This window comes from Aquarana catesbeiana, linkage group LG02 (genome assembly GCF_042186555.1).
Source record: "Aquarana catesbeiana isolate 2022-GZ linkage group LG02, ASM4218655v1, whole genome shotgun sequence".
NCBI classification, from domain to species: Eukaryota; Metazoa; Chordata; class Amphibia; order Anura; family Ranidae; genus Aquarana; species Aquarana catesbeiana.
In genome coordinates, this window is record NC_133325.1 from 29,432,330 (window position 1) to 29,459,771 (window position 27,442).

Genomic DNA, 27,442 nt, shown 5'->3' on the forward strand with positions numbered 1-27,442 from the left:
GGCCGCCAGAGAACATCCCGGGACCCACGGGCACGCTCCCATGGCGTGCGCCCAAAAGGCGGAAAATTTAAAAGGCCGTGCCCATTTGCCAACCTGTGCCATTCTGCCGACATATATCTGTGTGTGGCGGTCGGCAAACGATTAAATACCACCAAAAGAAAGCCATATATTTGTGTGAAAAATACTATAAAAATGTCATTGGAGTGCAGCGTAACACAACTGTGCAATTGTCATTCAAAGCGAGACAGCGCTAAAAATTATCCTGCGCAGGAAGGGGGTAAAAGTGTCCAGTAATCAAGTGGTTAAAGCAGAAGATACCACTTTGTGAATGACGCCCTGTGTCTCTGCAACAGCTCCCTCCTTTCCGCAACTGCTTTATATTCACTACGCCTGCGTCACTTTGTGCTCCTTTCTTTCTCGTAGCTGGCAACACTACCGCAAGCTTCCATGTATGGGGGGGCATGTCACTCTAGGCCCAAGCACTGTCAAATAACTGAGGGAATGATGTCCTCGCCCCCAGGTTGACGACACAGGTGAGTTTAGTACTAGCTGCGACAGAGTGAAAGTTAAAGTGCCTGGTATTTGAATTTCCATTTTATTTATACTAGTAATGGCGGCAATCAGACTTATATTGGGACTATGATAGTGTGACAGGGCAATCTGACACTTAGTGACACTAAGGCCTGGTTCACACCTATGCATTTTCAGTTTTGCAGAAACACACTTCAGACCATTTAAGATGGTTTCCTATGGATGTAATTCAACATTTGTGCATTTTCTAGAAAGGGCCAGGGACTTTTTTTCTGTTTTTTGGTTCCATAGACTTCAATGGATCAAAAGGGTGTATGGGGAAACACAAAATGCACCTGCAATATGCAAACTGCATAGGTGTGAATCAAGCCTAATACAGTGATCAGTGTTAATACTATACACTGTCACTGTAATAATGACACTGGCTGAAAAGGGGGTTAACTTCTAGGGGCAAAGTGTTAAATGTGTGCCTAACAATGTGTAATGTGTGTATTATGTGCTGATTTTACTACACAATCTTGCTGTTTTTTTTTTTACCTCTTTGATGATCACCTGTCAGTGTTCAGAGCTCTGTGTTTACAACACAGAGCTCCCTTCCGTGAATGACGGAGCCGATCAGCGGGTCCCGGCAATCAATCATAGCCCGTGACCCGCTGATCATCTTGTGCTATAACAAATCGCAGCACAGCCGGAGCAGCGGCGGGTGGGCACACACGTGTCTCCTACCCGGAAGTGCTGATCACGTTCCAGATACCTGATCCAACGCACAGCGGCCACCCTGCAGCAGTATATCTGTGTGGGGCGGTTGGCAAGAGGTTAAACCATCACTGAACTCACATACTGGCATAACAAGCGCTCCACAATGAGACCACACAAGGTTTAATCAGAATTTAACACATGTGAGATTCCCACACATGGGAATGTTTGTTTATTAAGTGGTTTTTCCAATATACCATTTTCAGAGTCCATTTTTTTTTTTTTTTTACAAAGGGGGGGGATTCTGATGTGAAAGCAATGTATACTGCATGTACACTGTATACACAGCAATATAAAACAAGGAAACCGTCAGACCATCTGGAGTGTCCAGATAATTTAAAAAGAAAGAAAAAAAAAAAGGGGGGGGGGGGCTGGAGGAGGAATTAAAAAGTTGTGTCCATTCCTTTGCAGTAGAAAGGCACCACCCAACTGAATGTTTCCTGAAAACTGAAAAAAAAAAAAAAACATTGAAACGTGACCTGTATAAACAATTCAAATCTTACATGATGGGTTCACAGAGCAGCAAATGGTGGTAGGTTTGTGTAGAACGTGGATTCCTTGAAAGCCTTTTTTTTTGTAGCTTTTGATCAGGATTGGAACTTAAACATAAATATGAACCCAGCTCCCTAGATGGAACAGCAAAAGTAATTGCCTTCACGAGGATGGGTGTTTGGTATACTGAGAGGACAATGGCTCAACATCCTCCTGATCCACAAGCCGTGTCCTCCACAAAGTTCCACTCTTCAGTTGAGGAGCTAAAGTATGGATTTCCTTTGCAGAGAGGATGGAACCCTTTCAGCACTTTAAAGATAAAATTTAAATTCTGAAATTTACATCGCTGAATTAAAAAAAAAAAAAAGAAAAAATTCTTACAGACATTATGTTGTAATAAATAAATAATACAACTAGTGATTCTCCAGTGCAGGCTGCTAACACTGTTGGGAGTCCAAGCAGCTCCAGATGCCAATGGCTAAAATCCGGAGAAGGCCTCTTCTTTCTCGGCATTCCTCTCCTCCAGGACCCGTGAAGGTGGGAGAGCCGGGGATCTTCTTGTGATCGGGAAGTGGAGGGATCATTCTAGGCCCAAACAGTAGTTAATTCCCTGTACCAGTCCGATGATCACGGGCTGCCATGCCACTAGGTAACGTAACCAGTCTAGTAACTGTCCGTACATGACGTGAGGCCTCTCCCACCTGAATGGAGCAAGTTAAGGATTTTGGAAACAAGCAATAAATGGTAAACACTGTTCTACAGAATGGACCAACACTGACAATATCTCACATTGGGTAACTACTACCCTCTCCCCTCGCAGTTTGCTCTCGTTGGGGGTGCGTGGGCTGGGAGCGGTCCTGCCTCGGTCCACCTGCTATTTCTGGATACACCCTCTATTCAACATCACCAGTTAGTTCGTATTATCTTCAGGCAAATCCCATTCTCATAAGATGGTTTCAGACTATTCTAGGCTACTAGATCTTCCATGTACTTAGTAATAGACATTCTAATCGATTTACAAATAAACTTTTGCTTCTTTCATGGTCGCTCTAAATTCATGTTTGGAATGCCTTAACCCTGATGCTTGAAGATCTCCTTACCAAACTTGTTGCATAATGATGTATCTGTAAAAAAATGTACTATGTATTATTCTGTCATTTGTACAACACATTTTTTTCTTGAATAAAATCTATGAAACAAAAAAAAAATAAAATAAAAAGCTAAAGTGGTAGTCTAGGCTGAAGTTTACCTCCAAACCACCCTCTGCCCCTCTAGATAACATCCTGGAGTTTTTATTTTCTTGTAGTGAGGAATTTTGGCTTACATGTAAATTCCATATCTTAGAGTACAGTATAGGACACGGGCTGAAAAATGTGAATAGAAGACCACACACCCTGGGTTATAGGCTCAAACCTTCAGGTGATTGGACACTGGCAAGCTTTTGAGGCCATGCCCCTTGAGCACCTCCCCTATAACCCTATCCCACTCTACAAGCCCTCAAGTTTTGTTGCAAGCAGTGCAAAGTAACCAAGGAATGGAAGGAAGGATGTCCTATATCCTGTACTACAAGACAAACAGAATTTTCACTTACCTGTAAATTCTATATCTTAATTGTACAGTACAGGACACAGGAAGAGTATTCAGACTCTGGGATGTTCAAGCAATACATGTGTAAGGTGGGCAAACTAGACAAAGGACAACAGACCGAACCTCAGAGCGTTGCTGCATGAAGCTTGCAGCCAAAAGCTGCATCTGCATAAGATTGGACATCTACCTGGTAAAAATGTGAAAAGAAGACCAGGTCACAACCTTACAAAGCTGGGCCACAGAGGCTTGGTGCTTGAATGCCTAGGAAATGCCCATCAACCTGGTGGAGCAGGCGCATAAAAGCACAGGTGGTGTTTTCTCCTTTAGAGTGTAAGCTCTAGCAATCAGTTGTCATACATTGAGTGACAGTGGACTCGGAGGCAGGATGTCCCTTGTGAGGTCCTGATAGATAAAATAGGGAGTCCTTCTTCCTAATACAAACTGTAGCTTTGAGGTAGACTTTGATAGCTCTGACTATGTCTAGGCAATAAAGAGCAATTTATTTTAGGGCACAAAGATGGAAAGACAAATTTTTAATTAACGTGGAAGACTGCTACCCACCTTAGGAAGAAAATATGGTCTTGGGAAGGGGTCTCCAGACTTTCCTAACAAAAGGGCCAGTGTACTGACTATCAGATTTTGGGGATCCAGATGGAGTAGAAAATGCCCTAGGCATCAGAGTAAAGAACGTCTCAGGTGTGGTGTTTAATTGCATAGTGCCTGTGGTCAAGCAGAGGAGGAATGGTGCCCCATCATTGGAGTCGGTGGGAGGAATGCTGCCCCATCATTGATAATAGTGGGTGGAATAGTGCCCCATGGTTGGTGTCAATGGGAAGAATAGTGCCCCACCGTTGGTGTCAGTGTGAGGAATAGTGCCCCAAGGGCTGAATAAAGGCTAGCAAAGGGCCACATCCGGCCTCCGGACTGCAGTTTGGAGATCACAGGTCTTGGGTGTAAGACTACCTTTGTCCTTATGAAGAATGAGGAATGGCCTCTTACAAGAGAATTGCCAACTCAGGGACACATCTGACAGATGCAATAGCAACTAAGTAGGCCATTTTTAAGAGGTCAACAAAGGGATTTTCCTAAGAGGGAACAAATTCGAGGTTCTAAAAAAGCACAGGGTCCTGTACGAGGGGCCTGATCCAAGATACACCTTGAGAGCCAGGCCAGAGGTTTTTGAAAAAGAATGAACATGGCTGAAATATGTATTTTAAGAGTGCTTAAGGGCAAATTCTGGTCAAGTCTTGATTGTAGGAAGGCCAAATTGCGTGGCAGAGTAATATACCTGTGCTCACACCGGGCGAAGAAAGATTTCCAGGTATGATCTTTCTGGAAGTGACTTTTCTTGCTTTAAGTAAGGGGATGATAGACTCAAGAGATTCATGTTCCTGTCAATACCATGTTAAATCTAGTGACCAAGAAGCAGGATGGAATAGAGGCCCTTGAGACAGCAGTGCTGGCCTGTTTGGAAGATGCCGGGGGTAGTCACTCAGTAGTCTGAGTATGTATGTGTACCAGGTTCATCTGGGCCAGTTTGATGCAATATGAATCACCTGCATCTTCTCTTGCTCTATTCTTGTGAATAGACAAATAATTTGCACTGGAAGGAAGGCAGAGATTAACCTGAGCAGAGGACTATTGAGGCATCTGATACCAGTACGAGAGGGTTCTTGGTCCTGGGCACAAACAGAGGTAGCAGGTTTAAGAGGTCAGTGTGAAGAGCACATTACCCTTGATCCAAGTGGTGGAGAGGCAAGGCAATCAGTTTTCCAGTTGTCAACTCCTGGGATATGGACTACAGAGATTGCTAGACAGTGAGTTTTTGTTATGAGATGATCTAGTTTGCTTCCTTTAAGGTTGCATGTCTTCTGGCACACCCTCCGTGGTTGATGTAGGCCACAGCTGTGGCACTGTCTGCTTGTACCCAGATTGGTTAGCCTTGCAAAGGGAGGGGTCCAGTGTTGCAGAGACATCCTTATTACTTTAACCTCTAGTATATAGATGAGGAGCTAGGTTTCCATCGATGACCACGTTTCCCTGGACCATGAAGTACTGGAACACTCCTCCCCAGCCTAAAATACTGGCATCTGTTATCACTTTACACGGATATGAAAAAAAAAAACTTCCCCATTGTTAAGGCAGGGCTAGAAATACACCAAGGCATTACTTGCTTGGCTGGGCAGAATCATTGGTAGTGTGTGTTCCAGTTCAACACAATGTGCTGGAGGGGTCTTCAATGACATTGTAAGATTTACCCAGACTCAAAAGGAGGCCACCATAAGGCCTAGACTCTTCTGGGGACTCTCTCTTTGACACCAATTCCTGGACATGAGCTCTAAAAAGCCTTTTCTACTCCAGAAGTAAAATGTGTTTGGGATATGCCCAAGACTAGACAAGTATTCCAGGCAAAGAGAATGCTGGAGAGCAAATTTTTGGAAGTTGAACAGTGAACTAAAGACCTGGAATATTTAATTGTCTTGAGGATATCTGCATCTAGTTGGAAGGCAGATAAACTCATCAGGAAAAGGTCATCTAGATCAGTGATTCTCAACCTCGATTCTCAAGTACTCCCAAAGTGCCATGTTTTGGGAACTTCCCTTAAATAAAATAGCTCTTATCTATACCATGTCATTGATATTGATTTAAAGCAGCTGTGCAAAGTAAAGGAAAACCTGAAAACATGGCCTGTTGGAGGACTTGAAGACTGAGGTTGAGAACCACTGACCTAGATCAGCCCTCAAGAACTTCCACTCGCCTGCTTGCATTTGGCGAGTGGAAATTAGTAGAGGGCGAGTGTGGAGCAGGGGCGGACTGGCCTGACAGTTTCCTGGCTGATCGCTTCTGGCAGAAGCAGTGTGGCCATCAGAGCGGCCTGGAGGGGGGGCTTCCTGCCCCCCGGCTGCTCTAATGTCCTGTAAAAAAAAAGGGCACACTGCTTCTGCAAGAAGCGATCAGACAGGAAACTGTCAGGAGGATCTGGCAGCCGGATCACACAAAGTGGGGATTCCCCATTGTGACACAGCTTGCATATGAATAGCCGGTCAGTGTCAAACAAAGTTCCGCCTCCTGGACCAGCTACTATAATCAGGGCCGCTGTTAGAAATCATAAGGGCCCCGTACAGCCTTCCTGCTGGGGCTCGCCCAACCTCTTTACTCCCCCCCCCCCCCCAGCAGCACTGACTTTAATCTGCCTACTCCCGAAAAAGGAAAAACAAAAAATCCCTCCCCTGCAACCCTCTGTTGACCTGATGGGGCCCAGGGAAATGTAATTTAAGCCCTGGTAAGCAAGTAGGAGAGGGGTTGTTGGTCTAGTAAAATCCATTCATTTAGGCAGAAACGAACAATAAAGCAGTCCTGGCCCCCCCTATTTAGCTGATGGGGCCTGGGCCCAGGGCCCAGTTGTACTGCCTTATCAGCAGCCCTATGACAGACAGCACACTGGTTCAATGCCAGTCCAGAAGGCGGGAACTTTGTTTGACAGCGGTCAGCTATTCATATACAAGCTGTGTCACAGTGGGAGATCCCCGCTCTGTGTGATCCAGCCGCCAGATCCTCCCAATTCCTCCCTGCTGCACTGATGAGGCGGCGATGATGGGTCCCGATATACTATACTGATGGGCACTAATGTGGCTACACTGATAAGGCACACTAATGGAAACTAATAGGCTACACTGATGGGGCCGCACTGATATGCTTTATGTTAATATTGTTAAAGTTGTTAATTATTTTTGGAACTTAATTCTGCATAAAACATTTAACAGAGTAATTTCATAAGATAATTTACTAGGGCAGGGCGGACTTAGGGGTGGGGCAGTGTAGGGGTTGGGTAGGGCATCTGGTGGATAGTAAGGATGGCCATACTTTATACAATTTTCCTTTAGATTTACCAATCCATGACTCAGGACTTGAACTTTTGAGCCCTGATCTAGATAACCTGTGACCTGGATGCCCAATATTTCTAGAAGGGCAAGAAAGGTTGCTAGGCCCTTAGTGAATACACTGGGAGCAGAGGATAGGCCAAAGGGCAGTGCAACAAACTGGAAATGATTGTCCACTGCAAAGTGTAGAAAATGCTGATGAGGCAGATAACTAGGAATATGCAGGTAGGCAGCTTGGGATGCTAGGTATTCTTCTTGTCCCAGGCAATAACCGTCCTTGCAAATTCCATGCAAAGTTTTAGAATTTGAGGGCATTTGTTGAGGAATTTTAGATCCAGAATACAGCAGACAACCCCATTGCGCTTTGGTACCGTGAACAGGTTTTAATCTGTCTTTTGGGGGTGCTGGGACAACTACTACCTGGACAAGAGATGGCTTAGGGCATTCCGCAAATCTGACTGCCCTTAGGCAGATTTTGGTTGATTTAAGAGAAGAAAGCAGTGAGGGGTATAGTTTTGAACTCTATGTTGTACCTCTTTGAAACCAATTGAAAGTCTGTGGCCCAGAGAAAGGCAAACTAACAGACGGCCTTCCACTTTTAGGAGTGAGTGGACCTCTTCATTGGGAAGAGGGCCTTAGGGGAGACTTGCTGGGCTTTGTGGCCTAAGTCTTACTCCAAAAGGAATGGCTGAACTGAGGGTTTGAAGATGAAGCCTGGGTAGAGTGATTAGGTACTATGCATTTGTTTTTGTTTTGTTTTTTTAAAAAGGTAGAGGCTCCTGAATCTATTCTTGTGGAAGCAGAACCTTCTATCCTGTGATATCTTCAAAAAGACGTCCTCCTTCAAAGTTCAAGCTTTAAGATTCTGAGCATGTGAAATGAGATTAGAGCCATTCTGGAAATTTGTTTCATTACTTGTTCTAGGGGAATCCACACAAGAGCAAAACAGGAGGTAAATGCTGTAATTGCTCAATATGCATCGCACATCATGAAAGACTTTCCTGAAAAACAAAGCCGTTCCAGTGACACGCTGTCACCAGTGACAGGGCTGCCATCTTCACCCGGTCTTCCTTCCGGGTTCACAGGCTCCAGCTGTTTGAATGCTGTCCCTTCAGAGTGCAGTGCGCATGTGCCAGTGAGATCACCGGCTGCAAAACACGTGAATATCCCCTACCTAAATGGTGTACATTTAGGAAATATTCATTTTACCTACAGGCAAGATTTATTATACGATTACCTGTAGGTAAATGTTGCAAAGCGGAGTTTACTACCACTTAAAAGGCACGGCCCTGGAACACAGGATCTTGTTGGCTGTTCATTGTCCTAGTCTTGTTAGCTGTAATTTGACAAACAGAAATTGCAGCAATAGCTGGTTGCAGTGCTGGGCCTGCAAGTGTAAAGAGAGCTTTTGCAAACCTACCATCTGCATAATCTTTGAATGAAATCAAGCTCAGTGAGTGGAACTCATCTCTAGCCCTATGTTCTTCTAGTGTGGCTTGATGCTGATGAATTCTGGTGCAGTTTAATTTAGCCCTGCAGGGGTTCTAAGGTTCTGGTTGGATGCAGGATGGACCAGTGCCTAAACTAAGATAATGAGATCACCTGGAACACCTGCTATCCCACCCTATAAGGCTTCTAATGCTCATATGTAATTTGCACACTATATGAAATGACCATTTCCCGCTAATGCCCCTTTCACACTTGTACGACTTATCCCACGATTTGGAACAGCAAAGTAACATGACAAGTCGTTCCCATGATTTCTAATGACAACCATTCATATTAGTATGACTTCAAGTTCTGCAGACTTCAAAGTAGTCCCTGCACTACTTTGGTCCGACTTTGATCCTACTTCAGCCCACTGAACATCACTGAAGTCGGATCGCCGTATTAAACAGATCTGACTTTGGCATGTGACTTGTGCTCTCATGATCTTGAAGGGGAACTCCACGCCAAATAAAAAAAAAAAAAAAAAAATCATGGGCTCCCCCTCCAAGAGCATACCAGGCCCTTCAGTCTGGTATGGATTTTAAGGGGAATCCCCACACCCAAAAAAACGGTGTGATGGTCCCACCCAAAATCCATACCAGACCCTTATCCGAGCACACAGCCCGGCAGGAAAGGGGGTGCGGAAGAGCAAGCGCGCCTCCTCCTGAACCATACCAGGTCGCATGCCCTCAACATTGGGGGTGGGTGCTTTGAGGGCCCCCCCCCCACCCCAAAGCACCTTGTCCCCACGTTGATGACAAGGGCCTCTTCCCGACAAACCTGGCCTTTGGTTGTCGGGGTCTGTGGGCAGGGAGCTTATCGGAATCTGGAAGCCCCCTATAACAAGGAAGCTCCCAGATATCACCCCCCCCCCCATGTGAATGAGCATGGGGTACGTTGTTGTAACTGGGGAGGCTCCGGGGTCTCTTCCAACTTCTTCTCCCCTCTTCGGTTCTTCTCCGCTGATGTCTTCTAGACCTCTCCGCTTCTTCTGCGTGCTCTTTGGCTGGGTCTTCTCCGCTGCCTTCTCCCTCTGTTATTCTTCCGAGGTTGACTCAACACACTCTCCCGCTCTAATGCTGGGTGCACCACTCCTTATATTGGCATGGGGCAGGGTCACCAAAGGCCCCACCCCTTATGTCACTGGCCGGGGAATGATGGGCGGTGATGTCATAAGGGGCGGGCCTCCGGTGACTCGCCCCATGCCAATATAAGTAGTGGCACACCGCGCACCCAGTATTAGAGCGGGAGAGATCATTGAGTCAACATCGGAAGAAGAACAGAGGGAGAAGTTGAGAAGACCCAGCAAAAGGGCGAGAAGATAGCGGAGAAGACTCGGCCGACGGCAGACAGGCGGAGAAGAACCGGAGAGGGCTAGAAGACATCAGCGGAGAAGACCCGGAGAAGTGAGAAGAAAAGGCAGAGGCAGAAGACATCAGAAGAGGAGGCAGAAGACATCAGAAGAGGAGGTAGAAGACATCAGAAGAGGAGGTAGAAGAGGTAGAAGAGCCGGAGAGGAAAGAAGTTGGAGGTGACCTGGGAGATGCCTAATAAATTATTTTAAAAACATGTGGTGGGGGGGGCAGATATCTGGGGGCTTCCAGATTCCGATAAGCCCCCCGCCCGCAGACCCTGACAACCAATGGCCAGGGTTGTCGAAAAGAGGTCCTTGTCCTCATCAATATGCGGACAAGGTGCTTTGGGGTTGGAGGCGCAGAGCCCCCCCACACCCTCCATGTTGAGGGCATGCGGCATGGTATGGTTCGGGGGGGGGGGGGGGGTGGGGGGGTGGGGGGGGACACACACACGCTCGTCCCGACCCCCTTTCCTGACCTGCTGGGCTGTGTGCTCGGATAAGGGTCTGGTATGGATTTTGGGGGGACCCCCCACATCGTTTTTCTGGCGTGGGGGTTCCCCTTAAAATCCATGCCAGACCAAAGGACCTGGTATGCTCTTAGAGGGGGAACCCATGCCGCTTTTTTTTTTTTACATTGTGCATGGGGTTCCCCCTAAAGATTCATACCAGACAGTGCCTAGTATTGTCCGGGATCAAATTTGGATCCCTGTTCATTGAAGTCGGACTTAAAGTCGCAGGGCAAAGTCAGATCCACAGTCGTACGACTGTCTTTTCAAAATCGCGGCCGCAAAATCGCAGCAAACTCGCACAACTTTGAAGACGCACAAGTGTGAAAGGGGCCTAAGTTTTCTTTATAACTGTCTGTGCTTTCCTATACTGATCAGACTCCATCACACCCTAGAAACCACCCAGGAGTGAAGGGTATGACTAGTGCCTATATGGCTCTAATAAATGAGGTGCACTGCTCTCATTATTGAAGGTCAATATGTGCAGATCAGACAGGAGGACACAATAACATTGAAAAAAATAAAACAGGATACGGATTGCTGAACATCCTCTTCAGGTCCACCTTCTCCTTGCAGTATGGACATGTCTGCTTCTTCCCTACAATGCACCAGCCTCGGATACAAAACTCATGAAAACTGGAGAGGAAACAGGTTAAGGGAAATATTGAGAAACAAAAAAAAAAAACGCTGCTAAAGCTGAAATCCAGACTTATATGAAAGACACATATTAATGCTCTCTGCGGAAGTAGTGTTCTATCTACAAAGGTCCGGCAAACCCCCTATTGAGTCGGACTGAAAGATCTCCAATCAGAAAAGCTCAAGCTCCCTCAGGAGGAGCATGCCGGACCTCTGCATAGAGATCACTGCTTCCCACCAGAGAGCAAGGGTCCTTCTCTGCAGCATGATTGCAGAGGACACGATTTTCTACTGGGATGCATCTTCTTCCTAAATAAACTAAGACTAAGTGAAATGCACCTGGAACATATTTAGCCGATTTAACCCAATTACAACATTGGCAGCACAACAGCCAAAAATGCCCAGCTGCCACATATGCACTGCAGTGTTCTGAGGTGTGTTCAACTGACACCCCTCCAGAACTGTGACTGGGCAGTCAGTAACCACTCATGAATAACCCCCTTCGATTGGGAGCCTGTGGGACGGGCTCCCGATTAGTTCACCACTGAGTAGCCAATCACAGAGAATGAATTGGACCCCTTTTTACCAGCCTCCAGTGTCACGGCTTCTATTGACAGCAAGGTATTTATTTATTATTTATTTATTTCTGGTACTTATATAGCGCTGTCAATTTACGCAGCGCTTTACATATTCATTATACATTCACATCAGTCCCTACCCTTAGCCCGGGTTCACACCTATGCGAATTAGATGCGGCTTACACCGCATCTAATTCGCAGGACATTTTAAAATACATTCATATGAATGCATCTGGTTCACATATGTGCGTTGCATTCGCACTGCGCATTGCACAAAAAACGTGTGCGTTTTTTGGGCATTGTGGTGCGAACTACAAGCCTATTATCTCCTATGGGAACGCATCTGATTCGCAGATGCATTGCGTTCTGAACAAGGATTTTCTCTTTCTCCTCACTACACCTCCCCCTCTCCCCCCCCCTCCCTCCCCCTCTCCCTGCTCTCTAATCCTGAGCAAAAACGCAATGAATCCGTTGAACAGGAGATTGTTATCTCCCCAGTGAAACCTGAGCTTCAATTCGCACCGCACAAGTGTGAAACCAGGCTCAAGGAGCTTACAATCTAAGGTCCCTAACTCACATTCATACATACTAGGGACAATTTAGACAGGATCCAATTAACCTACCAGCATGTCTTTGGAGTGTGGGAGGAAACCGGAGCACCCGGAGGAAACCCACGCAGGCACAGGGAGAACATGCAAACTCCAGGCAGGTAGTGTCGTGGTTGGGATGCGAACCAGCGACCCTTCTTACTGCTAGGCGAGAGTGCTACCCACTAGACCACTGTGCCGCAGCTGAAGGTTCAATTGGGCTTTAAAAGGGTTGTAAAGACAGAAGGTTTTTTATCCTAATGCATTAAGATAAAAATGCCTGCTATGTGGAGCAGCCCCCCCCCCCAATACTTACCTTAGCCCCTCTCTATCCAGCGATGACCATTAGTCCCTCGGCCGTCCGGGACTCTCCCTCCCAATTGGCTGAGACACAGCAGCGGCGTCATAGACTCCCACTGCTGTCAAAGTCAGTTAGCCAATCAGGAGAGAGAGGGGGCAGGGCCGAATCGCAGCTCTGTGTCTGAATGGACAGACGGAGCTGCAGCTCGGCTGCCCCCATAGCAAGCCGCTTGCTGTGGGGGACAGGAGGGAGAGGCCAGGAGCAGCGAAGAAGGACCCGAGAAGATGAGGATCCAGGCTGCTCTGTGCAAATCCATTGCACAGAGCAGGTAGGTATAATATAAAAAAAAAGGGACTTTACAATCCCTTTAATAGGACAAAAGTGTAAAAAAAAAAAAAAATGCACTTACAAAGACATGTGTAAAGAAATGCTCATCTGTGGCCAGAGATTGCACTCCTCTGTATAGATCAGGAGCCTGCTCACTACGGCCAGAGTTGAAGCCAACATCTGACTGCAGTGGGAAATAAATTGGGCCAAACCTCTCAGCAGCAGGACATCTTGTTAAAGAGGAGTTCCACCTAGGGGGTCCATTAAAAAAAAAAAAGTCAGCAGCTACAAATACTGCAGCTGCTGACTTTTTAATTGGACACTTACCTGTCCCAGGGTCCAGCGATGCGGGGGATCGAAGCCCCGCTCGCCCCCCCCCCCCCCCCCCCCTCCGCTCGTCGGCATTTCAACTGTGGGCGCTGGGCTGTGGCTTCACAGCCTGGCACCCACTGCGCATGCGCGAGTAGCGCCGCGATTGGCCGCTCAATCACCTGGGACCTGTAATGGGTCCCAGATGATTGACAGGAGGGAGGGAGCAGAGCTGAGCCCTTCCTGTGCCAAGGGGGAAGTGATGTCACCAGCCCAGGCAAAGGAAGAGGCAGACTACGAGGGACCACCTAGCAACAGGCATTTAGAGGCAAGTAAAAAAAAAAAAAAAAAAAATCCAAATTTTTTTTGTTTGTTTTTTTAGAATTTTTCAGGTATTTTTGTTTTTTTGGGTGGAACCCCACTTTAAGGACTTCAAAACTCCATCTCCCAGTTTGCACTGCAGCCAGTGATGAGGATATCGGAGAAGGGGGCATGATATTCATTGTACAATGTGGTGACATGGGTATGCAAATTCAAAGGGCATGATGATTATGCATCACCGCACTGGTGGAACTTAAAGCTAAACTTCAGGAAGTTTTTTTTTTTTATCTTTTTTTATACTGTACTAGCTAAGTAAGATACTCCTAATATGTATACTGTGTGTGGATGGCTGTTGCATAGTATAATAATACTTTGCTGCAAGCTGGCTCCTGCACATAGCACTGGATTGCTGAGTGTTGTACCCACCCTCCCCACCGCCATATTTCTCTTTTGGAACTAAATACCTCTGTCCCCTCCTCCCACCTCAGATGTCCCCTCTTCTACAGAGCACCTCTGCAAACAGCTTATTGCATTAAGCTCCCCAAGCTATGCACCCAGTACTAAGCATCCTAATGCCACCTCGGATGTCTCCTCTTTTACCGATTACCCCCATTCCAAACCCCAGGGGAAGATAAGCTGTAGTTTTGGCAGCAAAGGATTCTGGATGTGTCTCCACCCCCTTCTTACCCATTGGCAAAAAGCCTTTTTTATTTTGTTTTACAGAATGCAAGGTGTTCTGTGAATGGAGAAGGAGAGGAGCAGGTTGAATCCCCAACCCCTCTTTGCCCATTCACAAAAAGACTTGCACTTTTTTTTGTTCTGTGAATGAAGGAGAGATCATGTTGCAATCTGCCCCTCCTCTCCATTCACACGTCTATATGCACTGAATCTGCTGGACAGTGAAAAGGATACACATGGTCGCAGGAAAGCCGGTACGTGTTCTCGATGATACCCTCTTCATTGACATCCACAAAAATCTGCTGTCCACACACAGCGCACACGCTGTCCGAAAGGTGCTTGGTGGGCATACCTGACGCGCTGTAGAACTGGGAAAGCAAAGTTGGATGTTTCAGTATTAGTTCATTCACATAAGGATTACCAAAGAATCAAAACACTGGTAAAGGACGGTCTAGAATTATCTCCACTGACAATGTTGGTGTTCAAGTTTCAATTTTCTACAAATGGCACACTATTGTACCGGTGTGTTTTATCTTCCATGTCAGGTGCAGCTCCACAAACTGGTAGAATTATATTTTTGCATAAACTGTCCAATGTGTTCCCTGTGTAAGTCAAACGGTGCAATGTATAATGATCAATAAACAATGCACTGTCCAATGTGCGCCCTGTGTCAGGCTCACTATACAATGTATAACCGATCAATATACAATGCAATGCCCAATCGGTTTCCTGTGTTAGCCAGATGGTGCAATACACAACCGATCAATAAAAAATGCACTGTTCAATCTGTTACCTGTGTCAGTCCAACCATTTTCTGCCCAGATCAATATTAAGCCCCACCTCTCCCACAGCCAAGTCCCACCCCTTTTCATTCAACTGTCATATGGCAGAGTCTATACTGCCCGTTGCAGTTGTCATGTGACAGATTAATGATGAAGGAGAGGACTTAAAGCAGAACTGAACTCCCCCCCAGTGTACTCACATCCACCTTCCAGCAATGCGGTGGTTACATCCCTCGCCATCTGCTGTCAGTTTTTCCCTGGTGCCAGTTTTTTAGCCTCTTGATTGGCCGATAAGGGATGACATCCCGTGCATGTACAAGTGAGTCATGTCATTCCGAATAAAGAAGTGTTACCCAGAATCAGAAGCAATATATGCAGAGTAATGGTAGCCGTAAAGGTCAGTTCCAGTGCAGTAGGAAAGCGATCAAAGAATTCCCCCTCCCTCCACTGAGTCTAACCTACATGTAAGAAGCGCAATTTACAATATCAATTCCAAGTAAGCAAGCAGCTTTGTGGGTAGACACCCTCCATACTTACACCTATTGTGGATGCCATGTAATCGGCACACATCTCAGCAAAATCCCTTCCAAGCACCCCATAATAGAGGCCATAAAAAAGGAGGGAGATGCCGAAGTCCATGGCATCTTCTGGCTTTATCCTGTAGGGAAGGACAGGAAGGAGGGGATTAGAATGTATTATGTTCAGGAGACAAGTCTAAAAATTTTACATCAATAGACTACCCACAATCCCCACTCCCCTTTCTGCTGGACTGAATACTGCCAACAATGTACGTACTGATTTTGAAAAACACTGACCATTTTCCACCTACAGCTTTCCCAAAACTCAGCACCCCGCAACAACCCCCTTCACTAAGAATGACGCAGACGCCTAGACTGAGAACACTGCACCCCCCAGAGGAGGTCACCTAGAAAGTGGGCAGTGATCCCCAAGAAATGTGTACCCCATCTCCAAGAGGAGGTCATCTGGAAAGGGAGCAGTGATCACCAACTGAAGACCCCACACCACCCAGGGGAGGTCACCTGGATAGTGGCCAGTGATCCCAACAACTGAAGATCCCACACCACCCAGGGGAGGTCACCTGGATAGTGGCCAGTGATCCCAACAACTGAAGATCCCACACCACCCAGGGGAGGTCACCTGGATAGTGGCCAGTTATCCCAACTAAAGACCACACACCACCCAGGGGAGGTCACCTGGATAGTGGCCAGTGATCCCAACATCTGAAGACCCCACGCCACCCAGGGGAGGTTCCCCCTGTAGGGAAGAACACTTGGAATATAGGCAGTGATCCCCAGCAACAACCCCAGGGAAGGTCACTTGGAAAGTAGGCAGTGATTCCCAAAAACTGAGAAGCTGGGGCAGAGTTGGCCAGTGATCCCCAACTTCTGAGGACTAAGCATGCCTCAGGGGAGGTCACCTGGAGAGTACGCAGTGATCTCCAACAACTGAGGACCATACATTCCTTAGGGGAGGTCACCGAGAGGGTGAGCAGTTATCCCCAACAACCGAGGACTCTGCATTCCCCAGGGTCTCCTGGAAAGTAGGCAGTGATCCTAAACATCTGAGGAGCTTGCATACCCCAGGGGAGGTCACCTGGAGAGAGGGCAGTGATTGCCAACATCTGAGGAGCTAGGGCAAAGTTGGCCAGTGATTCCCAACAAATGAGGACCCCACAACCACCAGGGGAGGACACCTGGACTACAGGCAGTGATCAACATCTGAGGCTCCCACATTCCCCTAGGGGAGGTCACCTGGAAAGAGTGTAGTGATCCTCAAATGATACAACCCTTCCCCGGGAAGGATAGGGGGGTTGCCAATTGCAAACATTAGGTGATGGAGCCCTAATGTTTTCTGACATTCAATGAATGGAATCAGAGAGTTAGGAGTAAAGACTTTTCTATTGACATACTTCTTTTTATACATACAAACCTTTTTACCGTCTATGTGGTTATCACCCGAAGGCTCATACACCCAGACCACACACTTCATATAAACAGACCTCGCCAGACGTACCTGAACAGGAAGTTCAGACCAAACAACGTGAACATCACAGCGATGTATCCCACAATCCCAGTTGCATAACTCATTTTATATAAGAGGAGAAACCATTTATATACGAGCCTGTGGAGACACAAAACACGGAAAATCAAAAAGAGTCACTCCGACCAAAATGATTTCAGCTTTTGAGGGCAACTGGAGATTTGGATCACCTAACCATATCTGCAGCTTTGAGTTCTAAGTGCCTCAGCCATTGCAGTGGGGACCCACCATCCATCCTAAATTTTCAAGTTATAAATAAAAGGCCACAAGAGAAGTGGAAACACCCCCCGAGGATGTCCAGCATCATCTATCCAAGGGATATGCAATTAACAGACCTCCAGCTGTTGCAGAACTACAAGTCCCATGAGGCATAGCAAGACTGACAGCCACAAGCATGACATCCAGAGGCATGATGTGACTTGTAGTTTTGCAACAGCTGGAGGTCCGCTAATTGCATATCCCTGATCTTGCCCCTTTCCTCCCCAGCCTGACTTTCCCACCCTTTTAATTAATTGGATTTCAGTTCTTTCGATCATGGAGGCTCAGCATCACATGTGGGCATTACCTAGGGTGATTTGCATGAAAATACAACCTGCCTAGGAATGCCCACTCCTCCAGACTGAATTTTGACACACTTGTCTTCCTGAAACAGTCCTGTGCTCTTCATGTGTGACTTCAGCACCTCCTATATCCAATCACAGCATATGAAACATGAGGCTATAGGAACAGAGTTAAGGAACTCTGGGAACAGAGTTTGCTTAATTTGGTCCTGTTCATGCTAATCCTCTGGCTTTACTATTTTTTAAGTCACAGACATGGAACATTCATGCAGGCAGTGAAGTGACAAAGTCATAACACCTGATCTGCACACCAGATGGTGACTACAGAAGCACTGAAGCTATTATATTGTCATGAAAGCCAGGGGATTCGTATTTTTAGAAGCAGAGCCCAGCAATGACAAACAACCTTTTTTAGGATTTCTATCTGTAAAATCCAAAAGTTTTACATTTGGCATAAAGGGTGAAGTAATGATAAAAGGTCAACAGACTACAGTGGGTGAAAGGAAAAAGAAAAAAAAGAAAATGATGCAAATTATTGTTACAAATGTGAACTGTTCTTTTAAAGCAGCCCTGTCAGGAAAAAAATAAAAGCCTACCTGGATAATACTTACCTTTTCCCCTACCCACCAAACATTGCTCTGTTCAGGAGAAATCTTCCTATAGAGTCCACTGAGAAACCAACACTTCCAGTATCATTGTCACCAGTGGGATCTGTACTCCAGTACATACCCCTCACTTCCCAGTATTCATGTCACCAGTGGGATCTGTACTCCAGTACATACCCCTCACTCCCCAGTATTCATGTCACCAGTGAGATCTGTACTCCAGTACATACCCCTCACTTCCCAGTATTCATGTCACCAGTGGCCCTCACTCCCCAGTATCCATGTCACCAGTGGGATCTGTACTCCAGTACATACCCCTCACTTCCCAGTATTCATGTCACCAGTGGGATCTGTACTCCAGTACATACCCCTCACTCCCCAGTATTCATGTCACCAGTGGGATCTGTACTCCAGTACATACCCCTCACTTCCCAGTATTCATGTCACCAGAGAGAGATTTGTACTTCAGTACACACACCTCACTCCCCAGTATCCATGCCACCAGTGAGATCTGTACTCCAACACAAACACACACACACACACCCCAGTATCCATACTCCAGTAAACACACCAGTGAGATCTGCACTCCACATACAGCTCACTCCTCAGTATCCATGTCAACAGTCTGTACTTTAGTACACATAGCTCACTCCCCAGTATCCATTTCACAAGTGAGACCCAAACTCCAGTAAGCAAATCTCACTTCCCAGTTTCCACATCATAAAGGAGTACTATACTCCAGTACACAAAGCTCACTCCCCAGTATCCAGGTCACCAGTGAGTTTTGCACTCCAGTACATATACAGAATGCGGTTCTTCTGCCACCCCGTAGTGTTATAGGAGGTCAGAAAGAGAAACTAGCAAGTGCTGCTGAAGTGTTAATTTCTCAGCAGACTTTAAAAGTAGATTTTTCTTGAACCGACCGGTATTTGGCAGCCGGAGAGGTAAGCATTTGGTATCCCTTTTTGCAGGTAAACATATTTCCCCATTTCCTTTAACAGGGATGTATACACACTGTACATTTAGAATCACCACCTGCACAGTCTTATATACACAAGGGGTGAAGGCAACCTATAGAGACCCCTCTGCTGCTCCTTACCTGGGAGTGGTCTGCTCCAGTGGCTTGCGGGTGGCTCTGTAGGTTATAAAAGCGGTGACTAGGGAGAAGAGAATCCAGATTCCCAGGAACCGCATCCAGTGCAGCTTCACTGTAAAATAGACAGGAACAATCCACATCTGGAAGAGAGTCACCATCTGCAAAGGAAGCAGAGAACGCATAAAAACTGTGGTACTAAAAATGTTGTTCTAACTTAAACCTAACCCCTCTAATAATCGCTGCCGCAATCGAGTCAAAGTATGGAGCAAACTGAAACTATCACAAGTGGGGAGGATCTATCTAATAAAGATGATCCTTATGCCTCAGCTGCTCTACGTGCTCCACAACACCCCAATGGTCATCACCTTGAAAAAGTTCAGAATCATTAACTCTTCTGGTCATTCATATGGCTATCAAAACCTCCTAGAATTAAACTTGAGCAGCTACAGCGCCCCAAGGATGACGGTGGCCTGGCACTACCTAATCCTTGGGTATACTACTTAGCCTCCCAATTGCAACACATTGCTAGAGTTATACGGCCAAGGCAGGAACTAGAACTGAACCTACGAGACTCTTCGGCCCAACTACTCCGATTCACGTCCAAAAGTGAAATTTCAGATGGGTTGAAGGCCCTACAATATAAAAAATCCAACAAACTCTTCCCAACCTACGCTCTTATGCAAAAGATTTGGAATAAGGTCAGAATGCTACAGGGAGTGAATGGGTATACTAAATATAGTCCTATTTGGGAGAATAATCATTATCTGGGAGGTAGTGAAAATTCCATATGGATTGAAATGGAAGCAATATGGGGTGTCACACATGATACATATATTTAGAGACGGCAAGGTGAGATCCTTTTCGGAACTCAGAGCGGCCTTCCAACTACCGGTTTCCATGGATTTCTACTACAGGCAACTTAAACATGCGATAGATGCCCAGAGGGGTCCAGACATTTGGACCCTGGAACCCACATCCATTTTTAATTTCCTTTTTGAAATAACTACCTATAAAGGGTTTATATCGGACTGCTATACCATGCTTCTGAATCTTGTTCTGAGGGATGCACCATTGAAAGCTATGTCCAAATGGGAACATGATGTCGGTACATTTGAGGAAGAGCAATGGGAGGAGGAAGACATTTGATCTCTGAGTCTGATAATATTTATCAGATTCACCCTTTAATAGTATGTACAGTATATCTCCTCTAATAGTATATACAGTGTATCTCTTCTGTCTGTTATTCTCAGAGTGGATTAGATATTTTGCTCCCTAACCATATAGTTGGTTATTTATATTTACCGCTGCATAGAGATATTTAAGAATAAATTGCCTTTTTTTTAAACTTTACATATTAACTAAATTATACGCCACACTTTTTTTATTTTAAGGTTATTAACTGATTAATCGAAACAATAATCAGCCAACGAATCGATTATGAAAATAATTGTTAGTTGCAGCCCTAGTCTGAGTCTAGGCTCACTTACAATCTTCTTGAAATGTTACACATAATTTAGACTACCAGTTACATGCTATGATCAAACATGGGGCGACTTCCGGTTCTGGTGCCACATGGAGTAGCTGTCTCTCACATCAGCTCCCGCAGCACAAAACTCAAATTGGCCTAAAAAAAACAGCCCAACCCTTCTCGGCTGCCAGCAGTTCCTCCCAGGTAACCCCCCACTTACCCATGGACCGTTTTGTAGAGAAAACCGACCTGCGATCGCAAACGGCCCTGATGGCCCAGCCGCAAATTGAGGCCATGTTCTCTGCCTTACCGGATCACGCAGCGGATGCGCCAGACATGAAAGTGAGCGGCTGCTCAGCTTCCCCCTCCTCACACCACAGGGACAACAATACAGAGCTCATAGCTCAAGCAGTGGCAGCACTTTTGACCCCCATAATAGCTACCCCAGTTGAAAAGACAGTGAATGTGGGGATGCAGCATATCAAAAAACAACTGGAACACATAATCAGGCTAAACGAGGCTGAAAACCGCCTCTCCAACATGGAAGAGGAATTGTATCAAGCACAAGTTATAGAGTAGGCACAGGACAAAAAAAAATCAATATGTGCTCCAAAAACTGGACGATTTGGGAAAAAGATCCAGAAGGAGCAATCTACATTTTGTGGGCATCCCAGAGTACCTCCAAGCATCAGCTCTCACGGAACTCTGCGCCAGACGCATCCTAGAAGCTTTAGGCCTTTCCTGGCCCATGCACAGTAGAACAGGCCCACTGCATGCAAGCTTTCACCACAGACTGCAAAACTCGCCACCCGATCATCGCAAAATACTTGAACTACTCAGACAAAGCCTCCATCTTGCAGAAATTTAGAAAGTCAAGATCCCTTCAAATAGACGGAATGAAGGTTCTAATCTTTGCAGACTACTACATCGAAGTCTCAAAAAAAAAAAAGAGAGAACCTTCCAATCCGTCTGCACAGAACTCCACCAGGGTCAAGTGAAATTCACCTTGGCTTTCCCTGCACTTCTCCGCCTCAAGGCCCCCAAAAGAGATCAGCTCTCCTTCCAGGACCCCTCTGAAACAGATACCTTCCTGAGCAAGCTACACGCAGATGCACACTCCAACTCCTCACCCAAGGTTGCCCCAAATACTGGAACAAAGAAGCCCTAGGGCAGGCTCTCCAAAACATTTCAAATACTCAGGCCCTGACCATAGAGCTACTCTTCGTTGACTCGGTAATCGCAAACACCGGCCCAGACCACTGACAGGCAATTTTTAGCATTCCTTTTAGGTTACCCTAGATTGGGTTTTACCTTCACTAATGGTTTTCTCTGTTTTAGCCTCCATCAAAATGGCAGGCCTTGGTACTATGTTTTATATGGGTTACCCCCAAACTTACTATATCTTCACTAATTTGAAGTGACCCCTATAGTCCCTACTGCATACAGCCACCCCCCTCCCTCATATATAACCCGAGTTTTGTTGCAAAAGATACTATTGCACTTGCTAGGCAAGCCTCCCCTGCACAATTCAGGTCAGTACTGGGAGCTGGCCTATACAGTGAATCCATGCAGAAAAAAAACAGTTCACTCAATGTTTTGTAATTTGTTTGTTTATTTCATGTTTCTTCCCCTCCCACCTTTATCTTACACCACCCATCCAACACCAGACACTCCCTCAATACACTCTCCCCCAATATCCACAACCCCCCCATGAAAGTCACCTCGTGGAACGTAAAAGGGCTTAGGTCCCCCAACAAAGACTTAAAATCCTTTGCCACCTTAAGAGGCTTAAAACCAACATTGCCCTTCTCCAGGAAACCCATTTATCGTCCCCTGATTTCCACTGCATGAAAAAAACTCTGGGTAGGCACTGTCCTGAGATCCAACGCAGCTGGACACGAAGCAGAAGTTCTCATCCTGATCCACAAAAACCTCCCCTGTGAAGTCATTTCTATAGATCCCGATGATCAGGGTCGTTTCCTCACGGCACATATCCGCGTAGAAAACAGCGATCTCGTAAGATCTAATATTCATGCCCCCAATAGCTCCGATAGACAATTCGGTAGCAAGAGCTCCACTAGACTACTAAACTCCCCACGCAACTTAAACACCATAATGCACCCGACAAATGTACACCCAAACGCCTCCGCAAAATACTCACAATCTCTGACTTAAAACAATTTGCATCCATGAAGGACTCTCTCCGCTTCTATGACATGTGGCGACTCTTTTACCCATCAGACAGGGAACGTCTTCACCAGAATGAACTACCTCTTCTGTACTGACGATCTTGTCCCAATGATCTCTGGAGTAGACATCCATGACATAGCCATATCTGATCATGCCCCAATATCAGCAACCTTTGACAACCCCGACCTTCATCCTAACCCCAGAATATGGTGCTTCCCCTTCCTTTCTTCATAACAACTCTGATTTCCAAACACACATGGCGGAAGCATGGGAAAAAAATTTCTACAGCTAACTCGTCACACACAGACAACCCAAACCTTTTTTGGGAAGCTGGCAAGGCCTTCCTCTGAGGCCGAATCATCTCCTATGCCGCTTCTTACAAAAAACGAAAACAGAACTGAATGGCAGGCAGCAAAAAGAGCTTTTGACACTTGGGCAGACACACTAGAACTGACGAAAAGAGCCCATCTGGAGCTACTCTCCATAAATTTGGCAATAAAATCAGGTAAATTGCTGGCAAGACTTTGCAGAGGCCCTTTTCGCCGTACTCATTACCTGCTTACGAGATATCTCAGGCACCATTAAAAACTCGCACCAGGAGATTAATAAAATCATGCTACAATACTATACATTATTGTATGCTACCGACCCCATAGATAAAAAAGTCACTCAATCTTTTTTCGATAAAATAGCCCTACCAACGGTGACCTCCTCCCAACTGGAGACCCTAAATGCACCCATTTTCCTATCCGAAATTTCCACAACCAACCTCCATCTAAAGCACCAGGCCCCAATGGGAATACAGGGGAATACTATAAGACCCTACAAAATAATAACAGAGCCCACCCTCCTAAATGTTTACAGAGGCATGTGGTCAGGCGGCCCATTCTTACCTACAGGGAACCAGGCCATCATCAAATTACTCTCGAAGAAAGGAAACGCCCCCCTCGAACCAGGCTCCTATAGACCCAAATAACTTTTAAACTCAGACATCAAAATTCTCTCAAAAATTGTTGCCACTAGACTTGCCACCATCATTACTTCTCTGATACGCCCGCCCCATTCAGGTTTCGTAAAAGAGAGAACTCTTTAAAACATACGTAAAGTAATGATGGTCCTAGAACATGCTAAACATAATCCGGGGGAGATTTTGCCATCATCACTCTGAACACAGAGAAAGCCTTCAACAACGTCAGCTTTGAATGGTTCTCGATGGCCATGTAAAAAATGGGCTTTGACAGTGATTAAACCTTGTGAATGCTATGTAAACATCTCCCGCGGCCAGACCGGTGGCAGCTGGTCTTCTCTCTGATGAATTGCGCCTCCACAAGGGCACGTGACAAGGCTGCCCTCTCTCGCCTCTGCTATTCAACCTTGCTTTAGAACCCCTTTCTAGATACCTAACCCAAAAGGCCCCACTACATGGGATCAACATTGGTAACCAAGAATTACGCACCTCCCTCTTTGCTGATGATGCTCTCATCTTTTGCATTGAATCCCTCCTCTGACATGTCCTCTATTAAAACAATATTTGACCAATTCAAACTTTTCTCGGGTCTCCGCATCAACTATAGTAAAAGTGAAATTTTCCCCATAGGCATCCTCTTAAATACTCCTTGAACCTCCCACTCACCCTTCACGGTTGTCAAATGGCACATAACCTACTTAGGCATCAAATTAGGGAAGCTACCATCTTCTATACACCACCTCAACTGCCCCCCTCTGGTTACAAAGATATCCCAAGAATTGGGAAACTAGATGGATCTGCCTCTCTCGCTCCTGGGAAGATGCCACTTAGTAAAAATGGTCAGTTTTACAAGCCAACTGAACCCGCTTCAAACGATCCCACTACTCCTGAAACACAAACATCTCTAAGTTTCTCTGGCAAAACAAACGACCACAAATTGCTTTTGTGAAACTATCTTCCCAGACCCGAAGGAGGTATTAGTCTTCCAAATGTCAAAACTTATAGCTTAGCATGTCTTCTCCACATAGGCCTAGACTGGATAGCACAATCCTCCGTTATTCAAATTACCTCATTGCATCAACAATGGCCCATCCTTATTCTTTGGCTGCCCTTCTTCACTGTAAGTGGAAATCTATCCCCTCAACTTTACAGCATAATTTCCTCTTACGAGACACTGCCATAGCCTGGAGGGAAGCAAGAAAGAGCCTGAAGCTCTTTCCCTTCATGTCCGGACATCTTCCAATCCAAGACAACCCTAACTTTCCACCGGGGATGGAGCACAAACCCTTTCTCATTTGGAAACAAAAAGGCCTCACCAAACTCTCAACACTTTGCAACGTGGAAAAAGGGTGACCCCACACCTTCTCAGTCATTGCTGAAGCTTCCTCTCTTCCCTAATCTCATGCCTTCCACTTTGGGCAATGTGTTAGATTTATTTGCAACTCCTGCAGAGAGGAGCTCAAAAGATTCAAAGCGACTAGCACAGACCACATACTACAAGAAGGCTCCTACACTATCTCTGGCATCTATAAACCTCTCCTGCAAAAAAAACAAAACACTCCTACATTAGCGTCCTCATCAACAACAAATTAGGGCAGAGACTTCTCTGACACAGACATAGTGGATAAACTACGAGGCTACAACAAAATCCTACAACTGATCCCCAACTAATCTTAGAGAGAAACCCAACTGAAAATCCTCCACCGTGCCTATATAACTTTCCTCTCTGAAGAAAAAACAAAACCAGGGCTCCGCCACCTGCCCCCTATGCCAACAAGCCAAACCTTCACTAACTCACCGTTTCTGGGCATGCACTTACATCTCTACCTTCTGGGATCAAGTCCTATCATTCATATATGGTTTAACCCTGCTGAAACTACCAAAAGGCCCCCTACTCCTTATCTTTGGATACTGGGACATCCCACTGGGACTGGGATCCCCCAACGTCCACACACCGCACAAAGATTGGATCCTGGTATGCCTCTTAGTCGCTCGAAGATCCAGCTTAAAAAAATTGGACTTCCCCATGCAGTCCAAAGCTCTAGCAGGTTAAACAGGAGCTTCTGCACCTACTATATAAAGACAAGCTCAACCCCGACTATAAACAAAAAGCCTCCAGCAAACATCTCTACTCCAGATGGCAAGCTTTCATTGAAACACCATCTCAAGAGGAACTCTATAACTTTGAAAATTCATTCTCCTACTATGGGGCTCTTCAGACAACTCCGGGGACAGAGGACACCTCCAAAAACTAACTCATAGAGGAACTCAAAATCCTCCACAACACTACAACATGATCACCCTACCCCATCACGATACCTCAAACATCAGCACCGCATTTGAGAACACCAAGCCTTGAGAGCACCAAACCTTGAGAGCACCCAGCTCATGATTTCAGTCACCACCCTAGTGTCTTTGTACAACATAGTGGTGTACCCCCCCCCGCTTCTCCCTCTCTTTTCTGATTATCCCACCCTGTAGTTTTAGGGACCCTCCGCAGATGATCCACCCAGTTATCTCTGCACAATAATTTTTTTCTTGCATGGTGTTATTCATTATTAACTTTGTTATACAATACACATATGCACACAATGCCTAGGCTACATGGTTTATGTCTACCGTTACATGAAAAATGTATTACATCTTTTTTTGCCATATCCCATAATGTAATTTCCTTCAATAAAATCTATTGAAAAAAAAAAAAAAACACAACACATGGGACATGTGTTTAGGGGCTGCATATAAGTTCTGGGTGTACAGTACCAGGGTGGATTTGATTTAAATCAAGTCAATTTAAATCACTAGTAAAAAGTCTTGATTTAAATCATAATTTTTAAAGAGCAACTGTCATCTCTGTCCCGCAGTGACTTCTCCTCTGACCCGCTGTTGACTCACCGACAGTCCCATTCACTTTAATGGGACGGCTGGAGATGCGGCAGTGACAACAAGGTGAGGGACGTGGCGGCAGCAGGTGAGTGGATGCCCGCTAACAGGCGCTGCCATGATGGATCTGAAATGACAGGTACTCTTTAAATGTAAGGACTCATTCAGAACCAATTCAATCATACAGTTTGTAGTGTACATAGATTTTCAAAACAATGGGTTAAAGGAATATTCCTGAACTGTGTTTTATCTCATGGTTACTGTGAAATTGTGTGAATGCATCAATGCAGTGCATGTTGTTATCTCAACTTGCAGAGCTTGGATTCTTTTTATGAGTTTACCAAAAATGTAAATATTGCAGAATATACAGCCTCATGTTACATAACTAAGCTCCATTTCATGTTGAATAAACTAAATTATTAATGTATCTTCAATAGAAAACTATCTTTAGATAGATTTTTACTCCAAAAACCATGTTATTAATAAAATAAAATC

The 27,442-nt window shown here is 45.6% G+C and overlaps 1 protein-coding gene across 1 annotated transcript in view; it reads right to left on the reverse strand.

Moving 5' to 3' along the window:
* Nucleotides 1–1,409: 1,409 nt before the first annotated feature.
* RNF121 (ring finger protein 121) overlaps nucleotides 1,410–27,442 on the reverse strand; it is a 51,495-nt gene continuing 25,462 nt past the window's right edge. The window contains exons 4-9 of the mRNA XM_073612712.1: nucleotides 19,443–19,597; nucleotides 17,152–17,259; nucleotides 15,655–15,775; nucleotides 14,570–14,703; nucleotides 11,133–11,234; nucleotides 1,410–2,480 (exon numbers count right to left, since the gene is read on the reverse strand). Coding sequence (XP_073468813.1) covers nucleotides 2,360–2,480; nucleotides 11,133–11,234; nucleotides 14,570–14,703; nucleotides 15,655–15,775; nucleotides 17,152–17,259; nucleotides 19,443–19,597 — 741 coding nt within the window. The 3' untranslated portion in view covers nucleotides 1,410–2,359. The remainder of the gene's footprint in view (nucleotides 2,481–11,132; nucleotides 11,235–14,569; nucleotides 14,704–15,654; nucleotides 15,776–17,151; nucleotides 17,260–19,442; nucleotides 19,598–27,442) is intronic.